General features: G+C 39.1%; 1 protein-coding gene across 1 annotated transcript in view; it reads right to left on the reverse strand.

Annotated features, from left to right (window-relative positions):
• Positions 1–23,750, reverse strand: part of ACAD11 (acyl-CoA dehydrogenase family member 11) — a 98,599-nt gene that overhangs the window by 56,205 nt on the left and 18,644 nt on the right. Inside the window, exons 5-9 of the mRNA XM_066350413.1 lie at positions 18,531–18,695; positions 11,438–11,579; positions 10,957–11,078; positions 4,540–4,646; positions 2,691–2,817 (exon numbers count right to left, since the gene is read on the reverse strand). Of these exons, the coding sequence (XP_066206510.1) occupies positions 2,691–2,817; positions 4,540–4,646; positions 10,957–11,078; positions 11,438–11,579; positions 18,531–18,695 (663 nt within the window). The remainder of the gene's footprint in view (positions 1–2,690; positions 2,818–4,539; positions 4,647–10,956; positions 11,079–11,437; positions 11,580–18,530; positions 18,696–23,750) is intronic.

The following is a 23,750-nucleotide window of genomic DNA, read 5'->3' on the forward strand; positions in this document are numbered from 1 at the left end:
GGAGAAAGAGCTTTAAACAAAGCCTTACACAATCCCAGCAGATAAAATTCCATTTCACAGACTATGAGTTCAAAATAAAAAATTAATGAACACTCAAGGAAACAAGCCACCATTAGCAAGAATTAGCAAAAAAAATAGTTCAATAAAACAAAAACATGCTCCCCAAAGACTAGATATAATAACACCTGACACAGAATATAAAATATTTGTGTCTAATAGATTTCAAGAATAAAGGAAGAAATTAAAAAATATGACAAAAGATTATCAAAATTGGCCAAATTTGAAAAGGAATTGAAAGCTACATAAGGGAAAGAAAATCCATAGTAATTACACTTAAAAACTCAATGCAATGGTTCTCAAACTTTGTTGAGTTTCAGAATCACTTGGGGAACTTGGTAATAGTACAAGGGCTTCCGTGCTATCTTACTTCAATGGGCCTGGGGCTTCTATATTCTTCACTAGCTTTCCAGGCAATTATGACACAATCCACATTTTGAAAGCCACTGCTCTATGGATGGTTGAAAAGATCAGATACAGGTAAAAAAATAAATAAAAAGAATCTGAAGAAATTTCTCCTTTCCTGAATGAAGCATTAGAAATTTAATAGAAGAAAAATATGGCCCTGGCCAGTTGGCTCAGTAGATATAGAGTGTTGGCCAGTGTATGGACATCATGGTTCAATTCCAGTCAGGGCACACATGAGAAGAAACCATCTGCTTCTCTCTCTTCCCCTCTCAGAGCCAGTGGCTCTACTGGTTTGAATGGTGGCCCGCGTGCTGAGGATAGTTTGGTTGGTCCAAGTGTGTGTCTCAGGCACTAGGAATAACTCAAGTGGTCTGAACATTGGCCTCAGGTGCTAAAAATAGCTTGGCTGATTCGAGCATCAGCCTCAGAGGGGGATTTCCAGGTAGATCCTGGTCAGACCACATGTGAGAGTCTGTCTCACTATCTCCCTTCCTCTCACTTAAAAAAAAAAAAAATGGGAGTCTTCAATGAAGAGGATACAAGAGATGGAATGTTGGAAAAAAATAGATCTAAGATGTTTTAGAACTTTTTAGTTTAGTTCTAAGAACTACCTTAGAGCTGACAAAAGACACAAATTGAGAAAGCTCAGTGAAGCCAGAGCACAGTCAACTGCAGAACCTCAAAGAGAATGAAAAGCTCTTCAAGGAGGAGATCATGGATAAACAATTAGGATTGAGAGCTGACTTTTCAGAGCAACAAATGAGGACAGATATCAGTAGGATAATATCTTCAATTGCTGAGAGAATCACTGTCAATCTAGAATTCTATAGCCAACAAAATGCTCTCCCAAGAATTAGGACAAAATAAAGGCATTAGAAAGAAACAGAGGAATAAAGATACAGAGATATAGAGAGATAGAGAAAGAAAAAAATGAACATAAACCAGTACTTCCCTCTACCAGGAAAATAAAGTAAAAGAGAAAAAAAAGATAAAAGCTTATGAGAAGATTCTCATTAAAGGAACTTGATTCTAGAAGAAACACCTGAATTGCAAGAAGTAAATAAAATGATCAATACATGGGTAGTATAGCCACATAAAACAGTAAGTAATGGTAATCTCTAGTTTGTGCAACTAAAGAATCAAGATGAACTAAAATCTTGGACTATAAAGGCATTTTCCAATACTCTGCTATCATAGCATCTTTGTACATACTTTTATTTTCTATACTTGGGCTAGTAGAATTACTTTACTGGATTAAAGGCTATGAACACTGTAAAAACTCCATATTACAAAATTATTTTCTAAAATTGTTCCATCAATTTAGTCATATACTGTATTTCCCCATGTATAAGAAGCACATTTTTTCAAAAAATTTGGGGTCTAAAAACTGGTTGCGTCTTATACAGTGGTTGTTGAGCTCTTATTTGCATTTCCTGCTTTTTCACGTGCTTTCAAACTGGAGACCTCAGTGTTTCAGGTCGATGCTTTATCCACTGTGCCACCACAGGTCAGGCTGCCTTACAATTTCTAAACCGGAGTTCTACCCACATACATACTGCAGTCACCTGCCTTACATATTTTCATAATAGCTTTCCTCTTTTCTTCACAGCATTTATCATCTCTTATTTAATGTCTTTCTTTCATGTTAAAGTATAAGCTCCATAGGAGTATAAACCCTCTCTGTCTTGTTCTTTCTTTAACTTTCAATGGTTCTCCAGGTGCCTAACCCTTTATTAGATCCCTGATAATTATTTAACTGAATGAACGAATGTACCATGTTACTTCCTTACCCTCAGGAAACTGACTGAAATTTAATACCTTAAGTAGTAGGATGTGGGAAAAGAGGTGGTAGTATGTGGGAACGGCTTGAAACGACATGCAAAATTTTCTGGGCCTTGTTTCTCCTACAGTTCTCTTAATTCTCAAAGGGGTATATAAAAACAAAGACAAAAACAAGCTCAACATCACTAAGGATCTCTACAAAAAAATGTTATCTTCTTTTGATTTAATTTTAATTCCACAGGTTTATCTGTAGCATTCCCTTAGCATAATTTACAAGCGTGAAGATTTTTGGGGTCAGGTTCTATAGCAGGTCAGTGCTAAGGTGGGAGGGGCATCTAGTTAGGAATTGACTGTGATATGATACCATGGCACTCCTAGGAGAGATAGCAGAAATAATTCAATAGCCCTTGAGCACAAATATATTCTTCTCATACAACACTTACCTTTTCGGCTGGAAGGATGTGCTGTTGCATGAAATGCTTCACTCTAGTAAGAACTTCCTGGCCTCTCCTAGTCTGTACAAACAACTCTCGGGTAGTATCAACCTGTGTTACTGTAGTTCTGTAAGTTCTTTAAAAAAATTAGTTACAAAGATAGCCAGAACTATTACATTTGAAAATAATGTGAAGTCTTCCCTAGCTCCCCCAAAATAGCACTCAGAAAGAGTTCCCAAATTTGGAATTTTTAAGTCTTTCATATTATGGCGTGAGTGCAGAATCACTTTATTTTGACCATCAAAACTTTAATGCTTAAACATTATTTGGGGAAAAGTAAGCCTGGCATGACCTCAATCAATGATAGTTTTGAATCTTTATTGAAGTAATCTGTTAGAATCTCTATAAAAGGACAAGAGGGACCAAAGAAATTGAACATAAACTTAATAATTACTCTTAGCATATGCCTGATAAATATACTTGCTGGGTGTCATTATAAACAAGAGGTCTAAAGATCGGTTACATAGTGGAGCTCACAAATATCCATCTGTAAAGTGAACTGTAAAAACATACATGTCCTAACATTATGCCATAACTACCTGTGGCTCGGGCAGAATCTCCAGGGACAGCATCCTCCACAAATTCACTAAGTCCCATATATCACACCACTCAGATGCAAGTTGCGGTTGGCAAAGTGTGTTAGATGCCTCAAAAATGGCTCCACTGGCCCTGGCCGGTTGGCTCAGCGGTAGAGCGTTGGCCTAGCGTGCGGGGGACCCGGGTTCAATTCCCGGCCAGGGCACATAGGAGAAGCACCCATTTGCTTCTCCACCCCCCCCCCCTTCCTCTCTGTCTCTCTCTTCCCCTCCCGCAGCCAAGGCTCCATTGGAGCAAAGATGGCCCGGGCGCTGGGGATGGCTCCTTGGCCTCTGCCGCAGGCGCTAGAGTGGCTCTGGTGGCGGCAGAGCGATGCCCCGGAGGGGCAGAGCATCACCCCTGGTGCGCAGAGCTTCGCCCCTGGTGGGCATGCCGGGTGGATCCCGGTCGGGCGCATGCAGGAGTCTGTCTGACTGTCTCTCCCCGTTTCCAGCTTCAGAAAAATACAAAAAAAAAAAAAAAGGGCTCCACTGACAGCAATATAGATCTCAAAGGTGATTACAAAAAGTCTGAATAGCCTGACCAGGCAGTGATGCAGTGGATAGAGCATTTGACTGGGAGACGGAGGACGCAGGTTTGAAACCCCGAGGTTGCCAGCTTGAGCATGGGATCATAGACATGACCCCCTGGTCGCTGTCTTGAGCCCAAGGTCACTGGCTTGAGCAAGGGGTCACTCGCTCTGCTGTAGCCCCCGGGTCAAGGCACATATGAGAAAGCAATCACTGAACTAAGGAGCTACAACAAAGAACTGATGCTTCTCATCTCTCTCCCTTCCTGTCTGTCCCTTTCTCTGACTATCTCATTATCTCTGTCAAAAAAAAAAGGTCTGAATAAATTTCATGACATGTGATGGTGGAAGAGAGCAACATTTCAAAATTTAATAAGCACCTTATATAATTTATAAGTTTAAATAGGCATATGTAAGTAACAAATAGAAGGAAACATTTGAGAGTTTTAGCTATAGCCTTAAAAATTTATATACACAAGTTGTCAAAAACAATCATAAATATAGCTATTTTCTTTATATTTGAAGTCAATTTATTTCAGGCAGACAAAACATTTACCAAACAAATTATTGTGATTGGCAGCAACAATCCTAGTATAACAAATACAAACAATCCCTATCCCTCTAAAGTATATAACCTTCACATACCTAATAAAGGCTCTAACTTGAGTTAGCAAAGAATTCTATTTTGCTTACCTTTTGGAGAGTAGCAATCCAGTTTCTGCCAAAGGTTGCACAGCACCGGCAAACTGAAAGCTATTGTCGGACACATCATTACCCAGAAGATACCTACTATACACTCCCTATAAATAAATTAATTAAGAGCAATTAAAATTCATTGAAAACTGTTCTTTACTAGTCTTTGCAGTTTCCCAGCTATGTGAACTCACAAGGTACCAAGACATAAATGAGATTATCAATTCTATTAATTTACATAAAAGAATTATTATCCCTTACCCCCCCCCCCAAATTAAGAGTCACCTGACTTGTGGTGGCACAGTGGGTAAAGTGTCGACCTAGAATGCTGAGGTCACCGGTTTGAAACCCTGGGCTTGCCTGGTCAAGGCACATATGGGAGTTAATGCTTTCTGCTCCTCCCCCTTTCTCTCTCTCTGTCTGTCTCTCTCTATCCCTGTCTTCTCTCTCTAAAATGAATAAATAAAATCTTAAAAAAAAAAAAAAAGAGTCATGGGATTAGCCAAAAAACACATATAAATAACACACAGACAAAGACATCAGTGTGGCAAAACCAGAAGGAAAGGGCTGCGAAGTCAGGTGGAGGCAAAGGTGGAGAAAATGGGAGCGGAAAGACTTGACTTGGGGCCGAAGGTGCACGACACGGTGTGCAATGGTATTATATATTTTTTAAAATTTTTATTTATTTATTCATTTTAGAAGAGAGAGAGAGAAGGGGGGAGAAGCAGGAAGCTTCAACTCCCATATGTGCCTTGACCGGGCAACCTCAGCATTCCAGGTCGACACTTGATCCACTGCGCCACCACAGGTCAGGTGCAATGGTATTACATTGAGTAGTACACTTGAAATCTGTATGGTTTACAAAGCAATGTCATCCTAATAAATTAATTTTTAAAAAGAGTCAAAAAATTTATTTGTATCATCTGGTTAAGACATTCTCATCTTAACAGAATTGTAACCGGGAATCAAATCACTTGAAAATGAGCTCAGCAGTTACCAAAGATAACAAACTGGTAAGTTAGATTACCTCTAAAAATCACTGCTCTCCCTTCATAGTGTGGGAACAATCTAAAGAAACCAAAACAAAATAAACTATAACAGTGGTCCCCAACCTTTTTTAGGCCACAGACCGGTTTAATGTCAGAAAATATTTTCACGGACCAGCCTTTAGGGTGGGATGGATAAATGTATCACGTGACCGAGACAAGCGTCAAGAGTGAGTCTTAGACGGATGTAACAAAGAGAATCTGGTCATTTAAAAAAAATAAAACATCGTTCAGACTTAAATATAAATAAAAAGGAAATAATGTAAGTTATTTACTCTTTCTGGGCGGACCGGTACCAAATGGCCCACAGACCAGTACCGGTCTGCGGCCCGGGGGTTGGGGACCACTGAACTATAAGACCAAAGAGAAAGCAATGAGATGACCTCTAAGAATATTTGATCTCATTTTCTGGACCTCTAGGTAATATGCCTCCATTGAATAGTGTTAACTAGTTTTCTTAATTGTCCGTGTTCTGTACTTCCAACAATAATATATACTCTCTCTTCTCCCCTGCCTCCCCATCAAAACACAACTAAATTTAATTGTTTAATTTTTAATTTATTGTATAAACATGGTTTCAAGTGTCTCGCTCAATAGAACACCCTCTACACACCACATTGTGTCCCCCCACACCATGCAAAGTCCTTTCCACCCTCCCCTACTTCAACGGCCTCAGGCTATTGTTACCCTGTTTTCTGTATCTATGTGTTATGTATACAGTATATAATTTGATTAATCCCTTCACCTTCTCTGATCCTGTCCTCTCTTCCTCCCTCCGACAGCTTTCCATTGTTCCATGCCTCTGTTTCTATTCTGTTCCTCAGTTTATTGTACTCATTAGGTTCTACATATGAGATCATATGGTACTTGTCTTTCTCTGCCTGGTTTATTTTACTTAGCTTAATAATCTCCAGGTCCATCTATGCTGTCACAAAAGGTAAGATTTCCTTCTTTTTCATTGCCATGCAGTATTCCATAGTGTAAATGTACCACTGCTTTTTTATCCACTTGTCCACTGATGGACACTTGGCCTGTTTCCAGATCTTGACTATTGTAAATAACATTGCAATGAACATGGGGGTGCATATCTTTTGAATTAGTGTTTTGGGATTCTTAGGATAAATTTCTAGAAGTGGGATAGCTAGGTCATAAGACAGTTACATTTTTAATTATTTGAGGAAATGCCACACTGTTTACCACAGTGGCTGCACCAGTCTGCATTCCTACCAAAGGTGCAGGAGGGTTCCCTTTTCTCCACACCCTCTCCAGCACTGTTGTTTGTTGAATTGTTAATGACAGCTATTCTAGCACATATGAGGTTAATATTTCATTGTGGTTTTAATTTGCATTTCTCTAATGATTAGTGATGTTGAGCATTTTTTCAAATGCCTGTTGGCCATCTGTATGTCCTCTTTGGAGAAGTGTTTAATCAGGTTCTTTGCCCATTTTTTAGATTGCTCCCCTTCCTGGTGTTAAGTTTTATAAGTTCTTTATAAATTTCTGTTATTACCTCCTTATCAGATGTATTGTCAAATATGTTCTCCCATTGAGTGGTCTGTCTTTTTCTAAAAAAAATATTTGAGTTTTTTTGAGAGAAAGAGGGAGAGAAATAGAAAGGCATGGGGGAGGAGCGGGAAGCATCAGCTCATAGCTGCTTCTCGTATGTGCCTTGACCCAGCAACCCTGAGGACTCAAGCTGGTGACCTCCGCATTCCAGTCCTATGCTCTATCCACTGTGCCACCTCAGGTCAGGCTGTCTTTTTATTTTATTAATGGTGTCTTTTGCTGTGTAAAAGCTTTTTAGTTTGGCCCTGGCCGGTTGGCTCAGCGGTAGAGCGTCGGCCTAGCGTGCGGAGGACCCGGGTTCGATTCCCGGCCAGGGCACACAGGAGAAGCGCCCATTTGCTTCTCCACCCCTCCGCCGCGCTTTCCTCTCTGTCTCTCTCTTCCCCTCCTGCAGCCAAGGCTCCATTGGAGCAAAAGATGGCCCGGGCGCTGGGGATGGCTCTGTGGCCTCTGCCCCAGGCGCTAGAGTGGCTCTGGTCGCAACATGGCGACGCCCAGGATGGGCAGAGCATCGCCCCCTGGTGGGCAGAGCGTCGCCCCCTGGTGGGCGTGCCGGGTGGATCCCGGTCGGGCGCATGCGGGAGTCTGTCTGACTGTCTCTCCCTGTTTCCAGCTTCAGAAAAATGAAAAAAAAAAAAAAAAAAAGCTTTTTAGTTTGATATAGTCCCATTTGTTTATTTTGTCCTTTATTTCACTTGCCAATGGAGAAATATCGGCAAAAAATACTGCTATGCGCCTCACCAGGTTGTGGCGCAGTGGATAGAGTGCCAGACTGAGATGTAGAAGACCCAGGTTCAAATCCCTGAGGTCGCCAGCTTCAATGCGAGCTCACCTGGCTTGAGCATGGGCTCACCTGCTTGAGCACAGAGTTGCTGGCTTGAGCGTGGGATCACAGACACGACCCCGTGGTTGCTAGCCTGAGCCCAAAGGCCGCTGGCTTGAACCCAAGGTTGTTGGCTTGAGCAAGGGGTCACCTGCTCTTCTGTAACCCCCCAGTCAAGGCACATATGAGAAAGCAGTCAATGAACAACTAAGGAGCCACAATGAAGAATTGATGCTTCTCATCTCTCTCCCTTCCTGTCTGTCTAACCCTATCTATCCCTCTTTCTGTCTCTGTTACACACACACACACACACACACACACACACACACAGACTATATATATATATATATATATTGCTATGAGAGATGTCTGAGAGTCTACTGCCCATGTTTTCTTCCAGGATTTTTATAGTTTCACGACTTACATTTAAGTCTTTTATCCATTTTGAGTTTATTTTTGTGAATGGTGTAAGTTGGTGGTCTAGTTTCATTTTTTTGCATGTACTTGTCCAATTTCCCCTACAATATTTATTAAAGAGACTGTCTTTACTGTATTGGATATCCTTTGAAATTTTTATGTAATTCTTTTTAAGATTTTATTTTTAGTGATTTTAGAAAAGAAGGAGAGAGAGAGAAAGAGAAAGAGAGAGAGAAGGGGGAGGAGCAGGAAGCATCAACTCCCATATGTGCTTTGACCAGGCAAGCCTGGGGTTTTGAACCGGCAACCTCAGTATTTCCAGGTCAATGCTTTATCCACTGCGCCACCACACATCAGGCTATATAACTCTTTATATAGTTAATAGTTTTCCCATTATTTCCAATTTCATATTTATAGTTAGAATGAAATGTTTATGATCATCTCTAAGGCTACTACTACAAGGTAAAGCAAAAGTAGGTTTTCAGTTGTCAGTACACAATTCACAAAGTTTATTATTGTATTATTATTAATTACTGTATTATTTTTCATATAAACAGCTATAAACCTGCTTTTGCCCCACCCTGTATATAGTTTTTGACATATTAATTTCAGGCATACCTCATGTGAAACTTTTATTTGTAATGAAAATCCATTTTAAATTCAAAACCCATTTGATATCTGATTTGTGGAAACTGACAAATATAGAAACATTGCATAAGCCCTGTTTTGAGAAACTCATCCAATACAAAATTGAGACTCATGGACATAGATAAAAGTGCAGTGGTTACCAAGGGGAAGGGAAGGGTGGAGAAGGAGGGTGTGGGGGGAAGGGGAGGGTCTTAAAGAGAAACAATATATAGGGTGACAGAAGATGATTTGACTTTGGGTGAGGGGTATACAGCATAATCGACTGTCCAAATGATGCGGAGATGTTTTTTCTCGAAATCTATGTATTCTGGTTGACCAATGTCATTCTGTTAAATTTAATTGTTCAAATAAAAAAAACAAAACAAAAAGAGAAACTCATCCAATCACCTTGCTTAACTAATATAATTAATATTATTTTAAAATATAGGATGAGATGTAACCCAACTATTTCCTAGAAGACATTACAGTTCATGGATGGCATGAACTCTGAGAACAGAGAAAAATAACCACAGCCTGACAAGGCGGTGACGCAGTGGATGGAGCATCGGACTGGGATGCCGAGGACCCAGGTTCAGGACCTCGAGGTCACCAGTTTGAGCGTGGGCTCATCTGGTTTGGGCAAAGGTCGCTGGCTTGAGCAAGGGGTTACTCGGTCTGCTGTAGCCCCACGGTCCAGGCACGTATGGGAAAGCAATCAATGAACAACTAAGGTGTCGCAACAAAAAACTAATGATTGATGCTTCTCATCTCTCTTTGTTTCCGTCTGTCTGTCTCTATCTATCCCTCTCTCTGACTCTCTCTCTGTCTCTGTAAAAAAAATAATAAATAAATACAAACTCTTTAAAAAAAAAGAAAAATAACCATAATTTTTCTTATCCCATTCTTTTTTGTTTTTAAAATCTCTTATTTACCTTTTCTTCTTCCAAGCCCTAGCTCCTTGCTACTAATAAAGTATTTCAATTTCTTAAACCCCCAAGATTCAGAGTACATGGAAAGTGAATTACTATAAGAAAAATGCATTTGTTTGATTAAGCTGTAATTTAAAAAAACTGAATTTATGCTCAATCACATACATATGACATTATTAGAAAATAGAAAAATTTACTCATCTATTCAATTGAAAAAATATATTAGGCTACTATATATATATAATAGTATTAAGCTAGACTTTGGGAATTCAAAGCTAAATCTTTCCTCATCATCAGATCTGGTTAATAAAGGGTTTTATAGTCTGAAGCAGACTCATTCAAAGATTTTAGCTCTGTATATTTAGCTCTGATTTTACATTGGATATTCAGAAAATAGCCAATTCTCACAAGCTTTTCTCTTTTTGTCATTATGTCTCTCTCCATCCATATTTCAAGTTTATTATACCATAAAGTGATAACATATTTTGCTAATCAACTTTTTTCTTTGCCAAATTCCTATTCTGTTAATTCTAGATTTATATCTTACCCATATCTGGTATTTGTCATTATGAAAAGCCAAATGATCTAAAGATAAAGAATACAAAACCCCTGAAGACCAGAAAATATTGCCAATCACCTGACCGGTGGTGGTGCAATGGAAAGCGCTTGACCTGGGACACTGAGGTCCCAGGTGCGAAACCCCAAGGTCACTGGCTTGAGTGCGAACTTGCTGGCTTGAGCTTGGGATCATAGACATGATCCCATGGTTGGTAGCTTGAGCCCAAAGGTTACTGGCTTGGCTAGAGCTCCCTGGTCAAGGCACGTATGAGAAGCAATGAACTAAAGTGCTGCAACTACAAGTTGATGCTCCTCATCTCTTTTCCTTCCTGTCCTCTCTCTTACTCTTTCTCACTCTCTTGCAAAAAAAAAAAAAAAAAAAAAAAAGGAAACATTGTCAATAGTACATTAATAAATAACAGTGAAACACATATTAAAAGCAAATAATTACCTGCATTATTCCAGCCAATTTAAAATATGCAAGGGCAAGAAAGAAATTCCAGTTAGGAAGAAGAGAATTAATTCCCCTGCAGCGGCAATATATTGAAATTAGTTCTTCCATTGATGGTATCCCTATAAAAACAGCATGTACTGTAAACTTTTATACAAATCTCATGGTGAATATTTCAAAGTATTGTAATATGTTTATGAAATTAAATATAATAACCATCAGTCCACATAACAAAACAGGTTCTAAATATTGATTTCCAAAAGAACACTATATACAAAGGATCACATTTTGTTATAAGTTACTAAAAGTGGAATGCTATATTCAGAAAAATTAATAAAGAATAAAATAATTTAGAAACATTTCAAAACCAAATTAAAGCTCTTTATCCAAAATGGTTATATAATACAATTATTAAGTTATGAGCAATAATAAAGACAATTTTATATTAATAAGCAATTTAGGCATCATGATGTTTTCATACCTCTGTTTTCTTGAGGATAAAAGCTTGAATGTTTCAATCGAAGTGTCTTTGGCCAAAAGTAGAACAGGGAGAGGAAAGCTAAGTCTGACAAAGGATGACCAATGGTTGAAAGCTCCCAATCCAGTACAGCTATAACTCGAGACTGTAATTAAAAATAAAAAGGTTTGAAAATATTAAATCGAAAACAACTAAAATGAGAAAATAAGTGAGATAAAATATATTCAAAATCTTATTTTCCATCAAAAGCAAAGCTGAGCTCATAGTTTGTAGTCTTTACCCACACTTGCTCATCTCATCTATCAAGTAACTAGCCTTGATTGAGTAGAGCCAAGTCCTCTGATGCAATATTGGCCACCAGTTCTCCAGCCTTCTCCTTTGCACAGCCTTAATACCTGTCCTAATGAGCGGCAGCAAAAAGAGCTGAAACTTCCCAACTAGGAATAACTGCAGTAAAGAAAAAACTCTAATAATTACTTATAATTTAAGAGTCTATGCCATATGTAATTAAGAGTTTCTTTAGTGATTAATTTTACTACATAACAAATATCTCAATCTTATGGCAATTGTAATTTTTTAAATAAGTTATTTCATGGTGTAAATATAAAAATGTAATTGTTATAAAAGATGCTATTTATTTTATGAATAGAAAACATACCATTATATAGCAACATGATAACAGTCATGTAATTTAAAATTTTTTTTTTTGTATTTTTCTGAAGCTGGAAACGGGGAGAGACAGTCAGACAGACTCCCGCATGTGCCCAACCGGGATCCACCGGGCGCGCCCACCAGGGGCGACGCTCTGCCCACCAGGGGGCGATGCTCTGCCCCTCCGGGGCATCGCTCTGCCACGACCAGAGCCACTCTAGCGCCTGGGGCAGAGGCCAAGGAGCCATCCCCAGCGCCCGGGCCATCTTTGCTCCAATGGAGCCTTGGCTGCGGGAGGGGAAGAGAGAGACAGAGAGGAGGGGGAGGGGGGGTGGAGAAGCAAATGGGCACTTCTCCTATGTGCCCTGGCTGGGAATCGAACCCGGGTCCCCCGCAAGCCAGGCCGACGCTCTACCGCTGAACCAACCGGCCAGGGCCTAAATTTTTATTTATTTATTCATTTTAGAGAGGAGAGGGAGAGACAGAGAGAGAGAAGGGGGGGGGGAGCTGGAAGCATCAACTCCCATATGTGCCTTGACCAGGCAAGCCCAGGGTTTTGAACCGGTGACCTCAGCATTTCCAGGTCGACGCTTTATCCACTGCACCACCACAGGTCAGGCCAACAGTTGTGTAATTTAGATAACAGAAAACTTTCCTCATTCTACTTTGTAACTATTCATCAAGGGATCTTACATCTTTATGTTAAGAACATAGGACATTCAGCTGTAAATGCAGGTGGAAAGCAATTTGTGAAATAATACGGCCCTGGCTCATTGGCTCAGTGGTAGAGCATCGGCCTGGTGTGTGGATGTCACAGGATCGATGACCAGTCAGGGCACATAGAAGCGCCCATCTGCTTCTCCACTCCTACCCCTCTTGCTTCTCTCTCTTTCCCTCCTGCAGCCATGGCTTGATTGGAGCAAGTTGGCCCCAGGCACTGAGGATGGCTCCCTGGCCTCAGTTGCTGAGCAACCAGCAAGGCCTCAGATGGGCAGAGTATTACTCCTTAGTGGGCTTGCCAAGTGGATCCCAGCTGGGGCATATGTGGGAGTCTGTCTCTACCTTCCCTCTTCTCACTGAATTAAAAAAAAAAGTGGCCCTGGCCGGTTGGCTCAGTGGTAGAGTGTCGGCCTGGTGTGCAGGAGTGCTGGGTTCGATTCTTGGCCAGGGCACATAGGAGAAGTGCCCATCTGCTTCTCCACCCCTCCCCCTCTCCTTCCTCTCTGTCTCTCTCTTCCCCTCCTGCAGCCAAGGCTCCATTGGAGCAAAGTCTGCCTCAGGCGCTAGAATGGCTCTGGTTGCAACAGAGCAATGGCCCAGATGGGCAGAGCATCGCTCCCTGGTGGGCATACCGGGTAGATCCCGGTTGGGTGCATGCGGGGAGTCTGTCTGACTGCTCCCCGTTTCCAACTTCAGAAAAATACACACACAAAAAAAGGTATAGTATTTTTTTTTTTTACAGAGACAGAGAGTCAGAGAGAGGTACAGACAGACAGGAATGGAGAGATGAGAAGCATCAATCATTAGTTTTTCGTTGCGCATTGTGACACCTTAGTTGCTCATTGATTGCTTTCTCATATGTGCCTTGACCGTGGGCCTTCAGCAGACCCAGTAACCCCTTGCTGAGTCAGCGACCTTGGGTCTAAGCTGGTGAGCTTTTGCTCAAACCACATGAGCCCGCACTCAAGCTGGCAACTTTGGGGTCTCGAACCTAGGTCTGTGGGCATCCCAGTCCGACGCTCTATCCACTGCACCACTGCCTGGTCAGGCAAAAGTATAGTATTTTTAAATTTAAAAAGTTATAAACGAGTACTCAAAGTTGAAAGGATATACACTAAACTGATAGCAATAGCTCTGGTTACTTCAAAGGATTGAGGAGGGAGAAATGGGGTATAGGAAAGTGAATCTCCACTGGAGTGTCTGTACAGAGGAGTGACATGATAGGATTTACCTTTTGAGGGTCACTCTGGCTGCTATGTTTGAATGGACTGCATGTAACAGGCTCAGTGAGGAGTATGCAGCAATAATCTAGATATTATGCAAGCAAATAAAACAGCAGAGCTGGACATGTGAATAGCTGGGTTTCATGCCTTTATATAACTCTGTATATGCTTGAACTCCCTTATAAAATTGTAACTTTGTGGAAAAATGTGGACTTTGAAACCAGACAGACCTATATTCAAATCCTAGCTCCACCATCTACCAGCTGTGTAATTCTGGACAATGTAGTCTTTCTGTTCCTCAATTTTCTCAGTCACAACATATATCTCCTTGTATAGGGTTAAGTGTGACAATTAACTGAGGCAAGGTAGCATGAGTGTTTTGTTTACCAGTTCCTAGCAAAGTGCCTGGCACATAGTAGGTGGCCAATATATATTTATTCAATGAATAAGTACAGAGCCTGGCATATAACAGGCAATTAGAAGGATTATGGAAAAATTTGATACTTCTCTGCTCCATGATTTCACTTTCTAAGACTTTTCATTGTTGTGGTTATGATATATTATAAACTACTATTCTTGCTAGATTGATAAGCTAAAGAAAAACATTGGATGAATTTTTCTCTATCATTCTATTTGTTTCTGTGCTCTTAACAGCCAAAGAAAAGATGAGATGAAGAGACACTTCCTTATGCTATAAATGTTTACCTTTTTCTCTGTGAAAACTGGGAATCTCTTCTAGAGTTACATTTCAAGATATCTGAAACAATTTTTAGGTAATTACACAAAGCTATAAAACAATGGCCAGCGAGAAAAGTTTACAGTTAATAAAATTGTATCAATTAACATAAAACTAACTGGCAATAGTTTATCAGATCCTGTATATACCTATTTGTATACAGAGCTATGAAAAGCTCAGAACAGCTCCTAGTGGTTAAGATAAATATTTACTAATCCATCATGCTGTTAAAAAACTTTTTAATAAAATTATTTTTGACAGTTTTACTGTAACCTCAGCACAACTGAATGTTTTTGATGATTATGTTCTATATTGAGTTTTATTTTTCTATGTATGCTTTTGTACTACTGAATTTTATTAAAATATATGCATCTTTTCTTTTCAAAACAAAAGAAATACATAAATGCTAACAGGATACAACAGTAGATGAAGAAGGCAGGGAGGAAGATAATAGAATTTTTAATAAAAAGATAAAACTAGGAATAAGGCTATTACATAAAATCAAATGTCATAAGTCACATGTAGTTGTTAATGTAGTCAGTAATATTTGCTCTGAGTTTTCTATGGACAAAATAAAGTGTGAAGCATGATCAGTCACAATGTTAATAGTGTATGTAGCTTAAAAACAAACCAGCCGCTCAAAAGTGACAATTTTTCTTGACAATGAGGCTTAAGAAAAATGTCACCTATTGATCTGCATAAAAGAGCTATTATAGAGGGCTGTAATGTCTACAAGAACATCAAGAGAACTTCAAAGCACATATAATCTCCAGAAAGCAACTTATGCTGAAAAATGACTAAAATGACAAAACTGAGTCAAGTACAAGGCAAGACCATATGCTGATAGTGGGAGTTTTGATAAGAAAAACAACTTGAGAACTTGAGAAGGATGGACAAGATGTGAAAAAGCCATTTTTAAAGTCACAGATTTTACAAGTTGATGCTTCTCATCTCTCTCCCTTGCTGTCTATTTGTCTCTGTGTCTCTCTCGCGTACGTGCATGCACACATACACACAAACACACAGAAGTCAGATCTTACAAAGAGGTGAACTTCCAACTTAGATGAAGTTACGCAACATAAATACCTGCAGCAAAAATATGACTCAAGCTCAGTGTTGGAGATTGTGTCAAGTTAAGAAGAAGATTCTGGAATGAGAAGTTATCTAAGAATAAGAAACCTTATCTCTCTTATATTACTTGTACACATCCACAGTAAAAAAATTATTAATTTGCCTGACCAGGCAGTGGTGCAGTGGACAGATTGTCAGACTGGGAACGTGGAGGACCCAGGTTCAAAACCTCGAGGCCACCGGCTTGAGCGTGGGCTCATCTGGCTTGAGCAAGGGCTCACCACTTTGAGCACGGGGTTGCTGGCTTGAGCATGGGATCATAGACATGAGTCCAAGGTCACTGGCTTGAGCAAGGGGTCAGACACTCTGCTGTAGCCGCCCAGTCAAGGCACATATGAGAAAGCAATCAATGAACTAAGGAGCCACAATGAATTGATGCTTCTCATCTCTCCTTTCCTGTCTATCTGTCCCTATCTGTCTCTCTCTCTCTCTGACTCTCTGTCTCTGTCAAAAAAAAAAGTATTAAATTGGAAATAAAGAAGGTAGTTTATTTATTTATTTATTTATTTATTTATTTAAGAGGCAGGGAGGCAGAGACAGACTCTTGCATGTGCCTGGATTTGGATCCACCCAGCAAGCCCCCTACCAGGGGATGCTCTGCTCATCTGCGCCTACTGCTCTGTTGCTTGGCAACCAACCTATTTTAGCAGCTTACAGAAGGCTATGGAATCATCCTCAGCACCCAGGGCCAACTTTGCTCGAACCATTTGAGCCATGGCTGCAGGAAGGGAAGAGAGAGAGAGAGAGAGAGATAAAGAGAGAAGGGGAGGGGGATGGGTGAAAAAGTAGATGGTCGCTTCTCCTGTGTGCCCTGACTGGGAATTGAACCCAGGACTTCCACATGCTGGGCCAACGTTCTACCACTGAGCCAACTGGACAGGTAATTTTTTAAATGACTGATCATGCCTATATGGGCCAGGCAGGATTAGAAGTCAAATGAAGTTATAAGGGGTTTATGGATTCTAGAGAAAGAGCAATTGAGTTTGCAGCATTTCAGGAGACGTATAAAGAAATAAAAGAAGTAGAAAGTGAAGAAGGCATAGTCAAAGACAAGGGGTTTCAATTTCTGGATCACTCAAGTTGACCAGTCTAATGGCGATGAGAAACAGTACAATGGAGAAGGAATTATACAGCATTGGAAATCTATAAACCTGAGTTCAAAACCTAGCTTTACTGGGTAAAGTAAAAAGGCTGAAAAACCTCCAATCCCCATATCTTTTCTAGGAATAAAATTAAAATTTATAACTAGCTTTTCTCCAACTACACTGACATTTTAGAGACAATGCGGAAAATTAAAAAGAAAAAGCCATTAAAAATACCAGTTTTTCTTCATATCAAATCATTTTTTTCTTTTGAAGTTAATTAATATACAGAAGGCTGCAAGGCAAATGACTTCCGAAGAACAAGGATATATATATATTTGTTATTTTAAATATATCTGATTACTAATTAATGAATGCAGATGAAGTATCTATGGGTTTATCTGTTTATAATAAAGTATATTTGTCTTTCAAGTTGAAATGGCAATATGCACATAAAACTCCAAAATCTTAAACAGTTTTCAGCCAGATGGTTAAAATTTACAAAATTAGAATTTAGAAAATTAAAATTTAAAATTTAGAAAATTAACAGTAGTTTCCAGGAAAACTGGATTTCTTTTGAACATTGCAGTGAGCAAGTTGCACTGCTGAAATACACGCTTGAGCATGCTTCAAATACTTTACATAGAAGTAAATGGAAAATAACTAGGGATTGCAACACTGAGAAATATGCTTTTGTTTTGCCATAAACTTTAGTAACCCTTTACTGGCTAACCACACAACCACATTCATTCCTGGAAGGTTTATCACTTAAAATTTTATTTTCTTTCTTAACTGTTTGACTTTCTGATGATAAAAATAGAGCATGCTGTTTTGCAACAACAAAAAACAATAAAACCTCAAACCATAAACATTACAGAAATATACAATTCACAGGCCTCCTATAATTTTGTCCCCTACAACTAGTGGAGGAGGGTTATTGTTTTTTTGTTTTTGTTTTTTTGGGGGGTGTTATCGTTTTTACTTGTTAGTGCTCTTTATGCCACCTATGTCAGAAAACCTGCAAGACTTATTTCCAGAAGGTGGAGAGGAGCCCTGGCCGGTTGGCTCAGCGGTAGAGCGTCGGCCTGGCATGCGGGGGACCGGGGTTCGATTCCCGGCCAGGGCACATAGGAGAAGCGCCCATTTGCTTCTCCACCCCCCCCTCCTTCCTCTCTGTCTCTCTCTTCCCCTCCCGCAGCCAAGGCTCCATTGGAGCAAAGATGGCCCGGGCACTGGGGATGGCTCCTTGGCCGCTGCCCCAGGCGCTAAAGTGGCTCTGGTCGCAGCAGAGTGACGCCCCCTGGTGGGCAGAGCATCGTGCCGGGTGGATCCCGGTCGGGCGCATGCGGGAGTCTGTCTGACTGTCTCTCCCTGTTTCCAGCTTCAGAAAAATACAAAAAAAAAAAAAAAAAAAAAAAAAAAGAAGGTGGAAAGGTGACGACAGTCCTGAATGCAGGGGAAAAGTGGGAAAGGCTGGGTTCTGGGGGGTACGTCCGAGTACATGTGTGCCATATCAGACCTACTGAATTTATTGTAAACATGGCTTTCGGTACCTCTGTAGGGTGGAAAACTATGTTGTCTAGTTTGAAATCTCCATGAATCAAACTTTCTTCATTATCATTATCTGGCAAGTTCTTCATTAGCCAGTCAGAGAGCTGGTTCATGGCAGGGATGTCCTGGTGAGCTGCAGCTTGATACTGTTTTGTCCAGACTGCTACCTAAAGACAGATAAATAAGAAAAATCATACATCTATAAGTGGAATGTAAGATTCGGCAATTCTAAAATTAAAACAAAATTCAAGTATATCAAATTAAGTTTTATTTTTAAATCCTCAAGACAAATGCTTGTGATGCTCATATTAGCCCAAAACAGTACCAGCCTAAAATCTTAAACACTTAAGTCTTTCTTCCATCTAGTTCCATTTTACTTACATAGATTTTTAAATTTTATTTTAGCGAGAGAGACAGAGAGAGGGACAGAGAGAGAGAGAGAGAGAGAGAGAGAGAGAGAGAGAGAAACGAGAAGTATCAACTCCTTATTGTGGCACCTTGATTGTTCACCGATTGCTTTCTCACATGTGCCTTGACTGGAGGGCTCCAGCAGAACAAGTGACCCCTTGCTCAAGCCAGCAACCTTGGGCTCAAGCCAGAGATCACGATGTCTTATCTATGATCCCACACTCAAGCCAGCAACCCCGCACACAAGCTAGTGAGCCTGTGCTCAAGCCAGATAAGCCTGTTCAAGCTGGTGACCTCAGGGTTTCGAACCTGGCTCCTCTGTGTCCCAGTCCGATGCTCTTATCTACTGCGCCACTGCCTGGTCCGGCTTACTTACATTTTTATCATACACACACACATACACACAAATAATCACAGAAAGATAAATTATGGAAGGGTCACAAAAAATAACCCTTGAAAAAGAAATATGGGGGCCAGAAGACAAAGGGAGCTTTTCTCATTTAAATATACTTTCTTATTACCCATAGAATCTTCTAAATATATTATAGATATGAGAATTAGAAATACTTTTTATTGTGCTTTCACTCAAATGTAAACAAATCAACCTATTCTCAAAAGGATCCATCAGCTGAGACCATACTATTTATTTGCTTATATCTATCTCTCCACTCCCCAAGGTTATCTCTGTTTTATTTATTGCAGTAAAGATGTTTGTTTGGAATAATGCAGACCTGTGTTTAAATTTTGTCTAAGCCACTTATTTGTGTTGAGACCTGCAAAACTGTTTCCCCAACTGCAAAATGGGAATAATGTCTTGGGGGCTTTTACAAAGATTAAAAAGACCTAGCATATACTAAGTACACTCTAACCCAGTGGTAGTCAACCTGGTCACTACCGCCCACTAGTGGGCGTTCCAGCTTTCATGGTGGGCGGTAGTGGAGCAACCAAAGTATAAATAGATAGATTTAACTATAGTAAGTTGTTTTATAAAGATTTATTCTGCCAAACTTAGCGAAAATCCAACATAAAGTACTTGGTAAGTAATTATTATTATATGCTTTAACTTGCTGTAACTCTGCTTTATAAATTTTATAAAGTTACCTCCCTACTTTATAAATCACCATTACTGTGGAACTGGTGGGTGGTTAGAAAATTTTACTACTAACAGAGATACAAAAGTGGGCGGTAGGTATAAAAAGGTTGACTACCCCTGCTCTAAACCTTAGTTCCCTTCCCCCTCCCCTCAACCACCTCAATAAGACATATGTACAAAAGAAATAGCCCTATACATATCTGGTCTGGCTGTTCTTTTTATCTGAAATGTTTGTCATTTCTTCCTTGTCACTCTAGACCAGTGTTTCCCAACCTTTTTTGTGCCATGCCCCACCTTAACCTTTCTAAAATTTTTATGTCCCCCCCTATGTAACATACATAATTTTTAACATTAAAAAATTGATTTGTTCACTTAATAAACATAAATGATAGGTTCTAGGAAGAAATCACTATGAAATTGTTAACAACACAGTAAGTAAAATTTCAAAACATATAATGAAAAACAGAAATTTAAATTCTAAATAATTTTAATACAGATTTTTCTATATTAATTTATTATTTTAATTTAGTGTGATCCTTGCGCTTGATGCTTGCTGCACAGAGATTTTATATTAGGTTCCAATTTGGTTAGCTTTAGTCTCAAGTCTCCACATTGTGTTATATCCAGCCGATTTCTTTTTTTTTTTTTTTACCAGTAAATCATTTACAGCACTAAATCCACATTCAGCTAAAAATGAAGATGGAAACGGTAGCAATAGTTTTCGTGCACATTTGGTTGAATTTGGGTATTTGATTTCTGTTTCCTCACAAAGCCATGCCATCGCTCCTTGGATATTAAATAAAGCTTTAACTGACTCATCATTCTGCAATTCTGCGAGTTCTTCTTGATACTGCATATTTGATATATCAGACAAATCCACTAACATTGGCTGCATCATCCATGTTGGGAAATCAATTTGTTTTAAATCAGAAAATCTTTCTTTTAAATCAGCCAATAGAATATTCAAATGATTGACAATAACAAGTAAAGCGGTATCAGTTACTTCACATTTCTGGAGCCAATGAAACTGTTTAAAGTTTTTGTTGTTAATATGTTTCTGACATAACTCAATATTGGTAATGAAACCAAATATCTTTGCTTTTGCATCGACAAGAGTTTTATTTGTTCCTTGAAGTTGCTTATTTAATATATTAGTTTTTCAAAGATATCGGCTAAATAACTCACAAATGCTTTACCATCTATTGTTAACAGATACTTCATTTCAGGTTTGTCGCTTAAAAAATCACTAAGAGTATCAAACAGTTCCATAAATCTTTTCAAACAGTTTCCTTTAGATAGCCATCTTACTTTAGTATGAAGTAAAAGTCTCACATGGTCTTCATTTTGTTCTTCACAAAATAGCTTGAAAAGACGCTCACATTTGGCACTAGCTTTAATAGCATTAACACACTTTATTACTGTATGTAATACTTCATTCAGAACAGGCGAGATGTTTTTAGCTACCAAGTTTTCCCTATGAATAACACAGTGCACAAGAATCATTTCTGGATTCGCATCTTTCATCAATTTTAAGCAGCCATTTTTCTTGCCCATCATATTGGGAGCACCATCTGCAGCACAAGATGTTATATTTTTCATTGGTATGTCATTGACATCTAAGTAGTTTTTTTAGCTTATTATATATATCTTTGGAGGTAGTGGTGCTTTCTAATCTTTTACAGAACAACATTTCTTCAGCAAAATGTCCTTTATCAATATATCTTACGTAAGTTATCAATACTGCCTCACTGTCTCTCAAAGTTGATTCATCCATTTGCAAGGAGAATTTTTTTGTTTTCAGCTTTTCAATAAGTTGTTTTTCAATATCCTCACTCATTTCGTCTATTCTTCTGCTAACAGAATTGTTACTGAGTGGCATAGCTTTTACATCTTTGTCATCTTTTTCAAGAACTGTTTTAAGAAATGCTGATATTGACGGTTTTATTAAATTCTCTCCTATAGTGTGATTTTCTCCAGTTTTAGCGATGAATAAAGAAATTTGATAACTAGCCTCAAGAACACGATTATTAGTTGAAGTATAAGCAGTAAATAGAGACTTTAATGTTGTTCTTTTTTCAAAAATTTTCTTTAAAGTTTTAAAGTAACTCAAATCTGAATTAATATGAGCACTATGTTTCGCCTTCAAATGCGCCTCAAGACGACCTCGTTTCATTGATTCATTGGTCAAGCATTGCTGGCATAAAAAACAAAAAGGAATCTGCTCATCGTGAACAGCGGGTATGAACTCAAATTTTAAATATTCCTCCGAGTATTGACGAGTTTTTTTCTTGCTTGCACCACTCATTTTACTATGGGCTATAATAAAAATAAGATCAATTAAAAACTAATATTAAAATATGTGTTAAAATATATTCAATGTGACATAGAGTAAACGTATACTAAAAATTCATATTTATTTAAATGTATATAACACATTTACTACACTAACACAGCAAATCAAAAGGTATCTATATTTTTTCCACTTGACAAAATTTTCTGGAAGGTTATGCTTCTAAAATTAAAATTGTCGTGCATGCACTATTATAGCCCCAATAGTATTTATAAAATATTATTGCTTTCTAGCCCCGATGCAAGAAGTACTTAATAAAGAGTTTAATATTGATAAAAATAAAATCAAATACTTACCAATTATATCTATACAATATATATATGTATATTTATTAAATCAATGAGCTTTTACAACAGTTTTGACTGACACTTATTTCAAATTAACACCAACTGAATGATGTGAAACACTACAGAAGTTGTGATGGGCCAATTAGGTGAGAATAACTGCGTTGTTTAGCGAGTTTTTAAAACGTCCGGGGTTCCCTGCGGCAGATGGCATGCTCCGCGGTGAACCCAGGATGAAGTTTACTTGATGACGCCAATCACCCAGTTGATATTTTGGTCTCGTCAAACGAAATTATACTTAATAATTATTTACCGCAATTATTTAAGAATTGCATTTTTTGTTAAATTTGGCACCGATATCTAGCATTGCATTTAAATGGCCCGGGGCGAAAGAGTTAAAGTCGTGTCTAGTCCATTTTCAAATTGCCCCCCTTAACTATCGAATTGCCCCCCTGTGGAGCGTGGGCCCCACGTTGGGAAACACCGATCTAGACTGTATCTTTTTTTTTTTTTACAGAGGCAGAGATAGACAGGGACAGACAGACAGGAACGGAGAGAGATGAGAAGCATCAATCATTAGTTTGTTTTTCGTTGCGCGTTGCGACTTCTTAGTTGTTCATTGAATGCTTTCTCAAATGTGCCTTGACTGCGGGCCTTCAGCACACCGAGTAACACCTTGCTGGAGCCAGCGACCTTGGGTCCAAGCTGGTGAGCTTTTTTTTTTTTGCTCAAGCCAGATGAGCCCGCGTTCGAGCTGGTGACCTCAGGGTCTCAAACCTGGGTCCTTCTGCATCTCAGTCCGACGCTCTATCCACTGCGCCACCACCTGGTCAGGCTGTTCCTTTCTTAAACAGTGTATGGTATCTCTCTCAGGAAACTTTCCCCACTTAAGCGAGGGAATACTGATATCAACCATTTGAATGGAACAGCTCTCGTAATGAGTCCTAATCAATTTACTACTTGATTATACAGTATACACTTTTATACTTTTTAAGTTCATGTAAATGAGATTCATATATAGCTCTTTTAAAATGAATATGGTTTCGCAGAATATACATTCTTTTCAAGTGCTCATGGTACATTTTCT

The sequence above is a fragment of the Saccopteryx leptura genome, chromosome 10 (assembly GCF_036850995.1).
Source record: "Saccopteryx leptura isolate mSacLep1 chromosome 10, mSacLep1_pri_phased_curated, whole genome shotgun sequence".
NCBI classification, from domain to species: domain Eukaryota; kingdom Metazoa; phylum Chordata; class Mammalia; order Chiroptera; family Emballonuridae; genus Saccopteryx; species Saccopteryx leptura.